This window comes from Coturnix japonica, chromosome 14, assembly GCF_054131305.1.
Source record: "Coturnix japonica strain WE chromosome 14, WE-NBRP24, whole genome shotgun sequence".
Taxonomy (NCBI): domain Eukaryota; kingdom Metazoa; phylum Chordata; class Aves; order Galliformes; family Phasianidae; genus Coturnix; species Coturnix japonica.
In genome coordinates this window covers 2,575,899-2,592,142 of record NC_140676.1, presented here as the reverse complement: position 1 = coordinate 2,592,142, position 16,244 = coordinate 2,575,899, and the positions used below count along the sequence as shown (strand labels likewise).

The following is a 16,244-nucleotide window of genomic DNA, read 5'->3' as shown; positions in this document are numbered from 1 at the left end:
ACACCAGCTCAGCACAGTTTCCTCTCAGGGATTGTGGAGAGTGATGAGGTGCCCCTTGAGCTCCTCTTCTGCAACTGACCTGCTACAGTGGGCTCCTCTCCTCTCCACTCGGAATGGCAAAGAATCCACCTGACCCAGCAACGTTGGCTTTTTTGTTTTGTCTATGAGCTAAAACACACTGAGGAAATAAAAGAACCCCACAACATCAAAAAGCACACATCAAAAACAGAATAATCCCACCCCATCCCAAAGCACTCCTCTGATCTTCGCCCTGCAGACAGCTCCTCCTTGGTACTGAGGCTGGGAATGGTCTCCAAAGGGCACTGTTTACTGAGCTGGGCTGCTCTGGTTGTGCTCTACGTGACACTGCAGAACATCCCATAGGCAGTGGGGTAGCCCATGGCAAAGAGACAACACGGGATGGTGGCTGATCAGGGTACAGGGACAAGGCATGGTCTGCAGCCTGAGAGCTACCAAGCAACAGACAGGGTGCTACAGGGACTCACTGTTCGTAGGAGCTGCACCAGCTCATGTCACTGCTGCATGGAGCCAAACCCCAGTTCCTGATGCACAACACGAGGCTTCCTTCCCTGTATGGAAGCTGCAGAAACCATTCTCCTGATGCCACAGGCGTAGGGTTTTAGTAGCACGAACCTTTTCATCCAAAACCATGAAGAAAATAATATAATAGTAATAATAATCCGTAAGGCTCAGTGGCAAACAGGAGCGTATAATCTGAGTTCGCTCGCCCGCTAAATAATGACACTTACATCATGCTGAAATAAAAGTCTAAGTCGTGTTTTCTGAAAAAACAAGGAAGAGATCAAACCGTCCATAGAAAGAGCTATAAATCCACGCTGCAGAGAACCCAGACCAAAGTATGTAATCAGGACATAACAAATGGAGTTTAATACTCAGAGGAAAGCCACAGCTCTGGAAGACGTTTAAAGGAATATTTCCATTTTCCTAGGTACTATATCAGGTTCTTGGCCAGACGTTTTTGATTGCCCTGGACTAAAAATACAGCCCCAATTTCAGGAGACAAGAATTTCAGAAGCATGACGAAACGTGAAAGGTAATTGCAGCGCTCCGCAGAGCTATTTACCGCACCACCTAACATCTCCAAAGAGATCAGCTCACAGTGCAAACATTCTGGTTCACCCCATGTTTCAGTCCTGGCACCCAGGGAGCAGCAGGAAGAGCTGTGCTGGTGCCAGGGAATGGAGCGGAACAGGGCACGCAGCATGGGATGAGCAAGTGCACCTTGAGGAAGGCCAAGGAAGGGCAATACCAAGGGCTTCAGCCTGATGTCTGCAGCAGCTGTGCACTGCTACCATCCCACATACACGTTCTTCCTCTGTAAAGCTAGTTTTAATCCTAAGGGCTGCCTTCAAGCAGCCATTAAACCCAGGATATAAAGCACAGCGCTGCAGAACTAAAGACTCGTTTCAGACAAGATTGGATGAATTCTATTCTGAATGTTCGTTTTCTAGAACTGTACAGGCTGCTGTAACAGCCAGCCAGCCAGAGAGACTGCCTCCAGAATACGAGGTGTCACTGGTCAAACGTATCCTCATTAGATGGTGGCCAAGTGATATTTATTTAAAGTGTTACACGCTATGAATTAAACATTCATTTTGTATCACCCAGTAAAATATCCGAACCTCATGTTGGCAGCTGTGCAAATTCTGCCCCGACTGCATTCATGACTTACTGTACTTCCTTTGATTTTCGCAACGCCTCTCTTCTCGTTTCAAGAGAAAAACCTAAAAGTCAAGATTGTCAAAACTGCGTCAGTTTGTATGTCAGCCCACGCTGAGCAAAATGAAGGCGAAAACAGATCACCCCTCAAGACATCGTCTTCATCAAGGCTGCAGATGGAATTACAGCATGATAATTAGCACATTCCAAGACTTGGCAACCTCATCCTAGAAGGAAGGTACTGAGCAAAGTCAGAGCGCAGACCTCCCCCTCCTGCAGTGGTTAAACAGGGACTGATTAAACACAGAGACCCTCGTGCCCCTGGAGATCTGACTGCTGGCTCTTATACCCCAGGAGAGATGGAGCCCCATGTGTTTTGGCTGGGTGCTCTGCAGGTCCTCTGCTTGGGGTGGCTGAAGCTGGAGAGAACAGCCTGCTGATAACCTTTACCTGCTCTGAGAAGTGTTCCAGCATCTAGTTGGAACAGGACTGCAAGATTCATTACAAATGCACTTTGGACCACAACGCACAGCAAGGCTGCTGTGTGTGTCACTGCTCCGCATTAGGAACATGATATTTTTTCTACCTCTGAGCAGGCCTGGAGGGCAGAATTCACCTTCGCTACCCAGGGGATGGTGATTGCAGACGGCAAACTGGTTGGTACAAGAACTCCAACAATGAAAGCTGAAATAGGAGCTGCTGACACCTACATCTGTTGGGCACGGGGTGTTCAGGAGGCAGAGCCACGCTGCTGCCAGGTGCACTGAAGGACCGTCATGGCCTGTGCTGTCCCATGAAGCATGGGTTAGGATGGGGCAAGACTAACAAGAAGGTGGGATGGTCACAGGAACAAGAAAGAAAAGATGGCTGCAAGCTGCTGTAATTTGCATCACTTTCTTCAACTGAGTGAGCAGTAGCTTAAGAAGAAAAGGTATTTGCAAAGGCAAAACCACAATTTGAATGCTAGGCGTGGGTAGGTGCCTACCTGACAATAGGGGAATGGTGTTTCATTAGTGATTTGCAGGCATTGAGATCAGCACACCTCAATGCCAAGTGGCCAAACCTTGGAACAGTTCTTCTAAAATGCACTTGGTGCTCAATATAGGATGCTACAGACCAATTACTCTGACTTCAAAATGAGATTTAAAAGATTTAAAAAGACATATATTTACCTTAGATCAAGTCCCTGTGAGCTGCTGCATGGCCTCTGTGCCCAGAGCATCCCTGCTGCTCAGCTGCAATCACCCTGCCTGCACCAGAACCTGCAAATCCTCCATTTAGCTGCAATTGTCTTGATCTTGCTCAGCATGTGCTCACGACAAACTCTTAGTAATGACTGGATATCTGGGGGCTGTGGCAGCGGTTCACCAAGATGAGGCTTGCTATTGTTGCATCTGTGGTAGCAAAGGCTGGAGGGGATCCAAGGGGCTTGAGAAAGGCTTCAGAACATTTCACACCAGAGCCCTTTCCTGCAGCACTGTGCCTGGCCAGCTGTCACAGCGGGGTGTTGGGGTAATTCCTACCCCAGGACAGATGGTAAAATAAGCTCTTCCCCTGCAATGCAGGATATGCCTCTCTCAGGCCCACTTAAGCACCTCTCCTCTAATCAGTCACCCCTGGAGAAGCTCAGAAATGAGCTTAGCAAAATTAGAGCAGGCTAAAATTCTTCAGTCAACACAGCGATACCTGATACGTGACACACAACATCCAAGGAGCCTGAAGCCCAAGCACAGCCTGCTCCTGCTTCCCCATCCTCATGCCCTGCATCAACCAAATTGGGTCTGTGGGGCTGCAGGGAGCACAGGGGCTGTGTCAGCAACCTGCAGAGCAGCAGCACCAACTGCCAGCCCTGGCACCGATGGTGCTGCACCTCGTGGAAAAACCATTGGCAGAGAGTGTGTGAAGCCAGCAGGGCGAGCAATGCCAAGCAGCAGGGAAAGCAGCCGCAGCCTTCCCAGCAACGTGGATGGGTGATGAAGCTGCAAGGACACAGTATTCCTCCAGACATCAGCCAGGCCCAGGCACACATTTTATGTCGCTTTGGTCACACCACCGGTTTGGAGCAATCAGAGCCTCAGCCGCAGCGGAACTCCAAGCTAAGCTGTGGGCACGAGAAGCGCTTTGGGATTAAGCAGCATTTTGCTTCCCTCCAACTATTACCATGGGTGGAGCACAGCAGCTGGTCCAGACATCCCTGAAAGGCACTGCTGAGAGCACAGCTGCATCCTCTGAGCTCTGCTGCTGCCACAGACTAAAGAAAGCTGTTAGATTTTGCAAGAGCAATGCATAGGGCAGGTTGGCTTGGGGTACAGATCCCCACCCTGTCCCAGTAATGCTAGAAAGCCACTGTGTTCCCACACCCTAAGCAGGAAGACAAGCAAAAGGCTCACACAGCAAGAACCTGACTCAGTGCAATGTACCAAAACTCAGCTAACTGCCAGTAAAACGCAGCCTGGTTTGGGGGCAGGGAAAATCTCTGCCATTCTGGTCCACTTGCAAGGGCTGAGCCTGGGGAAATGGGGAGCAGCAGGCTTGGACTGGGAGGAAGGGATGAGGGAAGGAAGCGGATTGCCGGCTGCAGCCCCAGATATACTCATACAGCAAGGAGATGATAAGCTTTACTTAAAGTGCCAATATCAGTTCAATGTATTTCTGAGGGCTCACAAAGTCCCATCTGCGCAAAGTAGCCCAAAGGAGCTCTACAGTCATGGGATTTCACAGCTCTCTGTTGGCTCTGCTCTGCTTCCAGGACTGCAGAGCACACTTACAGGACTGCCACGAAACAACCCCCAATCAGAGCAATCAGCGCTACCCCAGTTCTGTCTCTTCCCATCCCCAGCAGGGTGCTCCTCCGGGGAGCTGAGAGCTGCAAGCAAGGTGCAGGCTCTGCAAACCCACTGCTGCCAACTCCTCTGCAATCCACCGTGCTGAATGCAAGACATAAAACCTCCGCAGCCTTTTGTTCTGTGACGTATTTTTATGCCTGGCATAACCATTATACTTGAGGTTTTCTTATTTTTATCTCCGCGTTCAGTTTCTTTTTCTTTGGTCATCAAAATGGCAATGGCTTATTATATGCTTTGAGGTTTCCTGCACACAAAAAGGAAAAAAAGAAAAAGGCTGTGCTGCTATTCCCGTCTCTAATTCATCCCTTTTGCTGTAGGCAAGACATCAAATCATACCCAGCAATTTCATTTGCCTCCCAGTTACCAAAAATGAGCACTGCGGCCGCTGGCGATGCACAGGGTTGGTAGCAGCACACCCACTGCACCAGCAGCGCCTGGCAGCCACAGCTCCTCTTCATTGAAAGCAAGCAGGGCTAAAAGCATCCCTGATAAGCTACATGGCTACATGGCCAAAGGGGCTTTGGGCTGATAGGCTGAGGAATGTCATCCGATTTGTTAGCTGATGCGTATCTGTCTTTGTTGGGATGTGTGCCCAAAGGTGGAATCTATGAAATCCGTACCTCAAGATATGCTTACTTCTAACTGAAGATACAGAAAGAGGGAAGGGAAACCCCTATATTATTATATAAGGGGAAAACTACAGCTGGGATCCTCTGCTCAGCCCGTCCTGACGCCAAATCCCCCATGGATGGAGCAGCTCAGCATCCTCCTCACACCATCCTTCTGAACAGGATCAGCAGAGGACCACACTCATTTGCATCCACAGAACAATGGAGAAATTAATGGAGATGATTGCGATTCATACCGCCTTGTGTCTTCATCAGCAGAAAGGTCAAACAAATTAAGGCTGTGAATTCTGGGCAGAGATTTCAAGCTGGCTCTCTAACACTTGCAACACGAGGGAATAATTAGAAGACATCCATCAGCCCCACTTCCGTCAGAAAGGAAGTTTCTGTTAACATGAGGATGAGCTGTCCTCTACATAGCTAGATCTGCTGTCAGATTATGGGCTATTATCTCTCCTCAAGCATTTCAGTGCTCAGCATGGGGCCACACCAACCACACGGGACAGACATCCCATATAGAAACAACCCCACAGGGCCAACTGAGCCACTGTGAGAGCCACCACAATGCCTGCAACACCAGGAAGGAAGGAATGGTCCAATACTAACACAGCCCCAGGTATTCCTCAATAAAACCCACAACAACACAGGATTTCCACACTGAGCACAGGAACCCACAGCAGCTCCCTGCTTATATAGTTACAAAGCCCTTCACAAACACTTGGTGCTTTAGGAGGATCACCCCACTGAGCCACTGGGGGACATCAGCACTGCCCCTGCCCCACGTCCCATTTGTGTCCCTTCCCCCCATCCCCATTTCTTTTATTCCATTTAAAACGCAAGTTCTGGGTTAGCTGAAGCTCCACTACACTTAGGAATGGCACCGAAAGCAAAATAAAACAGACTGCTCTGCTCTGTCCCTCTGCCTTTGGAAATAAAAACGGTTTGGCTGCCAAAGAAAAGAGAGAGCTACACCCATGTAAAGCTCTCACTTAGGAAGAATTAATACAGCCAACTGGGTTGGGTGGACTGCCAGCGAACTACAGTACAAAGAGAGAAAAAGAAAAGCAGAAGCCCAAGGCCTGTTCTCTCCCATCGGACTCGCTCCAGTTTCTGCCTTCTGCTGGGTTCCTGTCCGGAGGGAAATCCTCCGTCACCTCTGTCTAGACTGCTCACCTGGTTTGCTTTTGGAAGCACAACGGCTAAAAACACACGCTGTCATAAGGCAGAGATGCCAACGTCCTGCCCTAGGAGCCTTCAAAGCACAGGAGCTAGAAAGCATACACAGGTTATGCTCCATACAGTGACAGACAGTTTTATCTACATGCCTCTGTAGCACCAAGGAGCCCAGTGACATTCCCAGCTGTGTATTTCCCTGCTGCCCACCGAGTCAAGTGCTCCTATCTGCCTTCTGTACAGAGAGAAGCTGCACGTGCAGCTCTCAGCGTGATTCCACGAACTCCTGCAGAGAAGCCCTTTAACCTCCCCGATAATCATTACCAATAATTAAGCGCCGATGACGCACAAGACATAAATAAGAGGTTAATGAGCAGGGAGTGACTTTCCTTTGTGAACAAGTGCAGTGCCTGCATTTAGGAGTAGCGTTATCACAACCACCCGAGCATGTGGCTGGGGAAGGGAACCAGGAGGAGTCGCTGAATGGGCCGGCGGGGGGATGCAGGGACAGCACGTGGGGGTTCACAAACCCTCAGTGCTCCAAGCCAGGCACAGCTGGAGAGCTCATTGAGGCCTGGGAGCATCCCTCCAGCATTAACTAGGCAGGGAGTTTGCACCAGGAAGAAACAGGACTCTCCATACTGGGTGTGATCCTCTTCATCAACACGAGCTGGATGAGGCCCATTAAAACGCATCACTCACAACTAAAAGCACACCGAGTATATATATCTTTTTCCACTTTCAGAACAACTTCAGCTCTGAATAACAGCGACTGGGAGGAATTCGCCCACACAGCTCTGAGCAAACCAGGATATCTCCAAAAAAGCTCCCAATTCCCCTGCGCCGCTCTGAGTCGCTTATCAAACATCTGCCAGAGAAGCTGCTGGAGACGATGGGTCTGTGTGCCGGTGGCTCAAGCGCCGCACGCTGTTGCTCAACATTGCCCTGCTTTTTTCCCTCGTCTCCTTCAGAAGAAGGGCAGGCAGCTGTTCCAGCAGACAGCTCCCGGATTTCCCTCGACGTGCGTCAGCGCTGCGGTGCGCGCTCCTTCCCAATCTGGCGGCCATCCTTCAGACAGAAGGAAGTAAGACAGTGGTCATATCTAAGCTACCGCCAATCTTGGCCGTACGCTGTGAAGTGAGCCAGACAGACGGCGTGCTAAAAATGAATCTCCAAAAGCCACGACGCTGGATGGAACGCTTTAAAGCCAGCCGGACGAAAAGAAAGCCAAAGCAGAACGGCACTGCCAACGGAGCTCTACTGTGTCATTCCTTGGGCTGAAAGGTCTCGCAAGCAGTTGCAGACACTTCAATTAAGTCATCGTAAGCAAAATGGACAGCAGGAAGATGCTGACTGCCTGCTAAGCCCCCAAGCTTTTTGCCTTCCTACAGCCACATTCTCTTCAGTGTCTTTTAATAGTGCAAACTCAAACACAAATCAACCACAACTCGGCATATCCTATGGGGGAAGAGCTCAGCCCATAGCACAGCAGGAGAAAAGGGGCCGTGGGTCTGTGCTGACAAGGGAAGAAGCCAGGCCACACATCTCCCCTAAGTAGCCCTGAATGGAACCACTGCCCCACGCAGAGCTCTGAGAGGGCAAACCCACACCTCAGCAAGGACTTCATTCTCACTGTGGAAGTGCTGAGAAAAGCTTCTTAAAAATCACTGAACACACACTGAAGAGTTTCTGCATCACAGTAGAAAAGACGCTCTCACTCAATACCTCTCACAAGGCTTCTTTTTGCCACGGCTGCCTGGAGTATCTGTGTGTCACAGGGGAAAACAAGATCTGCTTCATTTCCTCGCCACCTCCTGCCTAAAAATCCATCCCAGATAACAGCATCCCAAAGCTGTCCCTGCTGCAGGCGAGCCCAGAGAATGTGCCTCACATCAGCCCTTCACACACCAATTCCTGCCTGACACCTTCAGATCAGGATTTTAAAATCCCTTTCTTTTTTCACCTAACGAGCACTCACCACAATTCCCACGTTAATAAAACATCCCACTGAACCCACTGTAAGCACAGCCATGTTCAAAGGGTGCAATGGCCGGAGCGGCAGCGACTTGGCCGCATGGTGACAGCCCAGATGTTCCCCATCCGATGCCTCCCCCCACCCTCACAGCATTACTCACTGGGACGTCGGCACAAAGCCACATTCAGGCTCAGATCAGCTTTTGTTTGCCTCAGAGCAGGGGTGGACAGCTGCTGTGTGCTCTGCCCTGGGGTTTGGGGGAGCTCTCCATTGGGGTTGTGGAGGGGCTGAAGGTCGCTGCACAAACTCCTGCTCCATGCGGGCACAGCGTGGTGTTTGTCCCATAACCCTACAGCTGCCCTCCCTGCAGCTGAGGTGGCTGTCAGATGAGACCTTGGTTTCTTCCTCACAGCTCCCTTGGCTTCTCTCTGTAGGATGTCTTGGTGAGCTTCTGCTAAACCCTTTCCAGCTTCCCCAAGGACTCTTTGGAGCTCAGAAGGAAATAGGTGCAACCCACAAGCACCAAACGGAGGGGGATACGAGCTTCCTTCCTGCTGGATCTCCAGGCAGGTAACAAACATCTAGCTTTATGTGTGCTGACTGCAATTAGGACTTATACATGTCCTCACTACAGCACCAGGTCACCACAGAATGGCTTGGGTTGAAAGGGACCTTTAAAATCATCCAGTTCCAACGATGCTGCAATGAAGCATTCCTCCTCTGCGATCCACATCCCCCATTTAAAAAGAGATAAATACAGAGATACCTCCATAAAGGTCCAGGTAACACAGCACAGTCCTGTCTTGAAGGTGCCACCGAAGATGCAGAAGTAATGTGACCATGTTCACACATCTGCCCCAAATCTGCGCTGTTTCCTCCTTAAGACAAACTGTAAAGGTCTTAAACATACGTAATAGTTCATTTGGGAACATTTTCACTCTTAGATTATATACAAATCAGCCCTTACGTAATCAGAGAAAAACAGGGCACTTTAATCCATCATGCTTCTCTCCCCTGTAGACAGGCATTTAATCAGCAGAAGATAAAACACGGCATCCGGAAAAACCACTTAAACGATCAGATTTTGCAAGCAAAGCCTGCCCTGCTCTTCCTTGCAGTTTCTAAAGTAAAGGAGAGGGGAAAAAAAAAAGCAGTGGAGCCCTTCTGAGAACAGCTGCTCCCACTGAGGGGGACACAAGAAGTCACCTTCCCACCCACACCCTCTTTGAAGGGACATCGAGATGGGGCTGTCCTTGTGAATCTGCTCCCCAAACCCACAGGAGCTCAGTGCTGAAGAGGAAAGTAGAAAGGAGCGGAGGTGAGGAATATATGCCTTTCCCCACCTAGTTGAACGCAGGTCCCTGTGGGAGGCTCAAGCCCCAGAAGGCAAAACCCCACCGTTAGCCATATGCTTTCAACCCCACTGCAGAAGCATCTCCTACGGCAGGGCTGCCTGGGACACGCGGTGCTGGATGCATGCCCCAAAGGACGTGCTTTGACCCCAAACTCACACTCGTGCCCTCTGCACGGCACCTCTGAGCTGTCCCACACACCGTGGCCGGGCGCCGACCTGCCACATCTTGCTTTGTTCCCCTTTATGGCCTCCTGGACTGACAGCTGTTTAAAAAGTCTTTTTTTTCCCCTCCCCAACCCCTTTTTCTGTTTTTTAAAGGAAGATGCTGACGCTGCAAATGACCACCCAGGCTTTCAAAGCACTGCAGGAGGCCAGAAAGGAAAGTCACCCATCAAGCTGCTTGTTATCCTGACATGTCTTTACAAGAAGGCAGTTCTCACAATCAGCCCCATTTACTGCAGCCTGTCATTTCACCCACATGGCAGTAACAACTCCTTGGGTACCACTCTAATAACGTGTGAACGCCACTGAGGCAATATTTCAAATTAACAGAGAAAGGATTTGGGTCACTCCCCACAAACCTATTGCGTCCATTTGCAGATTACCAGTTCCAATGGACTCATGTGATGCTTTCCGGTGCAGAACACACACAATAGTTCTGAACCAGCCTGACGAAGAAAGGCCACGTGTGTGATGGCGCAGCATGAGAAACCTGGGACTTCTACTGCTTCAGCCTCCACTTCCAGAACACAAGCCCCAACAACAAGTGCAATTTCTCCTGGCACGCACAGGGATGACTGAAGCCAAAGGTTTCAATCTCTTCTAAAAATCTCTGCCGTCCTGAGTTAACGACAGCAAACTTATGGCCAGCAGCCATATTATTTTAGTTTATTATGCACAGCACAATACACACAGCAACAAGTATGTGTCAAGATGCAGCCCGTCAAACGTGTTGAAAACATTTACTGGGCCATTAGCAATAAATGCTTCCCTGCCCTCGCATTGCACAGATAGAGGTTTACCACACACAACACAAATGCAAACGCGTTGCCCAATCTGCAGCCAACGGATCCACATCCCAAGTATTTTATGAGCGTGCAGCTTGAACCCAAGTTACATGCGAGCAATTTCGACTGGAGTTGCGTTCACACATGCAACAGACCTCTGATTGCAACAGGGCTGCCATGAGATGGCCTTTTCCAGCCGTTTACAAAATGGTCAACTCCAATATCAAAGGTCGTTTAGAAAACCTCATTAACTGTAACAAAGCTCACAGCTGGGAGGAAGTTGCACAGACCCTGCTCAGAGAAGGGAACTTGCACTGGTCATGGGACCACATCCAGGGTTCAACCACTCTTGCAGTAAGGATGCTTGATGTTTAACTCTTCAAGGCCTTTTCCAACCTAGATGATTCTATACACAAATTTATGCTGCTTATTCTCATCGCTTAAGGGAGGCTGGCAGTGTCCTCCTCACTGCCCTACATCAGCTCATTATCTCTACATGTAGAGCCTCCTTTCTGTAAGCTGAGCCTTACAGCTCTGTCCAGTTCTCCCCATACATCAGCTTCTCCAGCCTCACCACCATTGTTGCCCATCATCGGACTGCAGCACACCCAATTCTCTTACACACTGGGGGGCACAGCACAGGACAAAGCACTTGTGATGTGCCCCAGTAGGGCTGGGCAGTGGGTGAAGGACCTCAGAGGACACCTCCCTGCACCTCCTGACAGAGCTCTGCCCAAAGCAGCTGTCGGCCACCACTGTTGTATGGGCATACGACTGGTTCACATGCCACCAGTACCTTGTGACCCTTCCTATCAAATTCCCCAGATCATTACCCGAGTGAATTCAGCACACCACTAAACTTTGTCTCACATCAATGACTACCACCCAGTCCTTATTTGTGCTTGCATGAGCAGGAATCCACATGCAAACAACAGACTCACCCAGTGAGCGTGCAAAGCAGCCAGCACCTCGCCCATTCTATCCTATAGGAGTGGTGCAGCTCGTTGTCTTGGGGCAAGGACAGGACAAAGTTGAGGTAAGATATGGATTGGAACATTGGACTAATGATGCCACCATCACAGGAGCTTGAAACATAATGGAAATGATGTAAACCAACAGGTACCGATAGTGGTAGCACAGCAGTTTAAACATGCCTGCTATTAGATTCCCAGCTGCAAGTGTAACAGAATTGAAATAAAAGGGGGAAATCAAGTTAATTCGACCAAAACGTAATTGGGAATGGAAGCCAAATAAACTACTGCACGTCTCCTTTTCCTCGCAATAGAAATGGCCCCTGTCAAAGCCCTAACATCTTGTAAGTGTACGCCAGCAAATCCATTTAAAGCTCAAACACAGAATTTCATTCTTCTGTGCCCGCACGGCAAAAGAAATCATTCTTTCTTCATAGCGCTGGAAGAGTTTGGGCTGAAAACCAGCAAGAACCTCATTCTAAAGCTGGGTCACCACTTCCCCTGCCTCTTCATCCCGGTAGGGCTTCGGTAGCAACCTTCAGCTTTGTCAAAGGAGATTAGAGAGAGCTTCAGGAGCAGCACAGAGAAACACAGAAGTGTTACCTTTAATCATTACCATGAAAGACTTCTACGGCGTTACCATAGGAATTAATCCTTATATTAATATTTAAAGCATGAAGAAAGCAAGGACTGTGGAAGAAATCACGGGGGAAAAGTGCTAGCAGTTTGCCACCGCAATGCACTAATGGTAACTTTAAAATAAGGACAATATAAAAAGACAGATGGCAATAGCTATTTATAAAGAGAAAAAAAAAAGACTTAGACACCTTAGCATCCCTTAAGACCTCTGAGGAAACTGTGCTGAATGACAACGTGAGCTCAATCCAGAACCACTTTATTCCCCACTTTACTCCCCAAGCAAACAGCAAAGCCCTCCCAACACTGCACTGCTTTCAACACAGCATTCGGAAGTAAACGCCATCTCAAGTGAACTGCCTCAACTGCGAGAGACTGAGATGCTAAGGAAAAAAAGCTCCTTTCCAAATTCTGTGGGGCCGTTCTGAGCAAAGACAAAGTCTGGCACTGCACCAAGCGCTACGAAGTAGGAAAGCATCACGCCACGTTTCACACCGTATTTTCAACACATGAGCAATATCTGCCTTCCTCTTTACATCGTTGCTTCGCAGCAAGTCTGAGCTGTACCTGCTACAAAGATGGGCAATCCTCAAAGAGCTGCAGAAAGCAAAGCTTCCTGGGACTGTGCCTGGTGTGCGTGCAGAAACGTGTGTCCCAGCGCCATGCACGTGGCTTCAGTCAGAGCTCTGCTCCACTCGGCTCTGTTAAAGCAAAATGCAGGCAAAAAGCAGGCAAAAAGCAGGCAAGAGAGCATTGCTTGCAGCAACATTACGTGAACCTGACTGCTTTCAATGTGATGAAACCCCGTGTAAGTGCTGTGACACAGCAACGGGTTGCTAAACATACGGGTCACGCAATACGTCAGGCCATAAGAAATATGGGGGTCTGTGATGCCAGAACAAGTCTCCCTTTAAAGGCCGTTATTTCAAGAGAGCTTGCAGATTTCAGCACTGTTTCCTGCAAGACCTGCAAGCTTCAGCCTTTGCTTCCCTGCCAATTTTCCTCCTTTTTTGTTTTCTTAAGAAATTTGTACACCAAATGCTGCATTTCTCAACTTCGCTCATTTACTCCCTCCCTGCCAACGTGCTGTATGGATTCTTACAGGCTCTCAGGTCATTTTAACCTTCTGACAGTTGGACTGGATGATCTCAGTGGTCTTCTCCAACGTTATTGATTCTGTGATTCATTTGGGAACTCCTCTCCTATGGGGAAGAGCACAACACTCTGGGTCCCTTTGCAGGCAGCTCAGAAGCAGGGAGTGCCTGAGAAGGTTGGGGGAGCATTCATTTAAAGGACAGGAAGACTAACAGCAAATAAGAGAAGCCCTCCAGTTCTAATTTCCTGAAGTTGATGTCCTGAGCTCTGCAATGACTGCAGAAATAACAAGTCTTTTTTTTTCTTTCACCCTTTCCCTGTTAGCAGCAGCTATAAATGTCACCAACTGTAGCAGCAGAAAACCTCCACAGAGTGCAGGATGCGAAGCAATGAGAGACGCTTGGCTGCTTCGGAAACCATTACGTTTGCCATTTCCACTGAACTCCTACAGTCAGTCCTTCCTGAGAAGTTCAGGGGCTCGAGAAATAAAATAACCTACCCAAGCAGAAAGAGAAATTGCTTCTACAGTGTCCTCCTCTTCTACCAAAAACCACAAGGTGATTTCACAGGAACAACACCACAGCCAGAAAGAGCCTGTTCTCAGGCACCCAGATGTCTAAGAGAACCAGCACCCTTTGGGAGGGTCTCTGATCTTCAGACAGGTATTCACACCACTGAATTCTGTAGATTTTTCCCAGAGATACTGGATGCTGCTTACAAAAACCTCTGTGTTCAATCTGCAGGCCTGTGTGGAGTTAGAAGTCAGCGGGACAGAAGCAAAGCACCAGAAGTGGCCGTGATAATTTGAAGCGTGCACCTTTAGGGTCTGGGGACCGAACAAAACGACAACACACAAGACATTAAAATCAATTCTGCCAAATGCAATTAAAAGCAATTTTTCCCAGTGCCCTTTCTGGGCCAGGTCTATTGTCAGGCCTGGACTCTGTGACCTGCGAATCCAACCTCGGTGCTTCTATCATAGCAAAGACACCTAAAATCAGCTGTACCTACTTCCTCAAACAGCAAAACTTCTGTACTGCAAGTTACAGCCCCTGCTAGGGTGATGGACCAGCACAATGCAGAACAAGAGTGGGGATCTGCATCTGGTACAGCAACACCAGACTGACTGTTGCTCTGGCTGAAAGCACACTGCAGCCTCCCCACTCTGTTTCTGCCCTACCTTCCTGCTCAGGTCCCTGCCTTTACACCACCCTACAGCCCACAGGAGCCATTATTTGTGAGCGTGTAATTACCCCCAGCCTGACAAAAATCCCCACCATCAATGGGCTGCCACAGTTCCAACATAATTTTAAAAGACAGTAATGCCACTTAAAAGCAGACCACCACAGGCTTGAGAGACGGATCCTTACGAACGCCACGCAGCCACATCCAACTAATAGATGCCTTCCATCAGCAGGTTGAAAAAAACTAAATGCAACATCTGAGCTGCCTCACGTAGCACAGATCCCAGTACTGTCAGTTTGACAAAGATTGCTTGTTAGTCCAGCAAGGGAGTGCAGCAAGAACTGGTGCCTTGCAGGCTGCTGAATCCCCTCGCAGTGCTTCTATGGAAGGCACAAGCCCAGAGCTCCCTGTTCTTTGCAAAGATAATAAAACACAATTTGTTGCAAAGGTCAGAATCTGTCAAGAGAACGTTAATGGCTTCACAACCCTCAAAGCAGCGCTCCAGGCTCACCTGCAGGAAGGGTTTGAGAAACAGTGGTCAAGAATACGAGCTGTCAGCTACTGCCACAAACACAGCAGCTGAGAAGCAGAACGTTTCAGATGCTGTGTGTGTGTGTGACAACTCAGCACAGCACTTCTGCCAGGGACACAGACAAAGCAATGCTGGACTCACATCCCCTGCACCATGCCCATGCTATTCTGAGAGATGCTTTGTTGATGTGTCTGTCCTGATGGGATTATCGGGTCTGCCAGCACCAAGCTAACTCATGTTACATGAGGAGCTGCTGGCTGAGCCCTTGTCACAGTGCTTCCAAAAGACAGGAACATGTGGTTACCTGATGTAAAAGAGAGAGACTGATGAGTCAGGTGGACACAAAGAGGTAAAGCAAGGATTGACACAGATTGCTGCAGTTAACACCAGGTGACAAAGCAGCAGGACCTCTGGTAGCTGAACAGCCCAGCTGCAACAAAAAGGAGAAAGGCAAAGCAAACATCTGCTGCAGGACTGTTTAACTAGAGCCTGGTTTTCAATAACTAAAGCATTAAAGGCCACTGTCTCGTCCATAATACTTTACCACCCACTTTTAAAAAGCTGAACAGCATTTCCAAACGCATCCTTGAGTTTTAAACACCACACAGGAGTGTTGTGGAAATCTGTCCAATTCGCCGGGACAGTTTTGACAAATCCAAGCCAGTCTGCTGAAATGTTTAGCGAGGAAACATTTTTCAGGAGATGTAAGATCTTTTATTAGACCAACTGATACAAACAAGAAGCAGGAGGGCTGGGGAGCAAAGAGGCTGACAAGCTTTCAGCATCTAAGTTGCCTTTTCCAGCCTGAAGAAGAGCTGCTGGCCTGAAAACCTTTCTGCTCAGACTAAATAACATCAGAAAAATTAGAGAACTTGGCTCCTCCTCCAAACCTCACTTCATTTGTAACCTCCACTTGTCAAGGCTTCAACACTACTTTGTCAAATGATGAATATACCTTTGGACAGTGCACTTAAGATACCAAAATGTTCGCAAGCCTTTTTTATATAGTAAGAAAACTTCCATCTGTGAGCAGAAAGCATCCAGTGCCACCTCTCACCAGCCTCTGCTTCCCTGCCCCACAAGGAGATGTCTGTCCCAGTGTCCTTCCCCAGCCCTAATAAGGACAGAGGTGTCCCAAGCCTT

At 48.8% G+C, this 16,244-nt stretch overlaps 1 protein-coding gene across 3 annotated transcripts in view; it reads right to left on the bottom strand.

Moving 5' to 3' along the window:
* CHSY1 (chondroitin sulfate synthase 1) overlaps positions 1-16,244 on the bottom strand; it is a 58,181-nt gene that overhangs the window by 14,148 nt on the left and 27,789 nt on the right. The window contains exon 1 of one of the 3 annotated variants that reach the window (XM_085515248.1): positions 11,624-11,674. The exons of the other annotated variants lie outside the window; for them this stretch is intronic. Coding sequence (XP_085371374.1) covers positions 11,624-11,659 — 36 coding nt within the window. The 5' untranslated portion in view covers positions 11,660-11,674. Of the gene's footprint in view, positions 1-11,623; positions 11,675-16,244 lie in introns of those variants that run through there. 3 annotated transcript variants of the gene reach the window in all.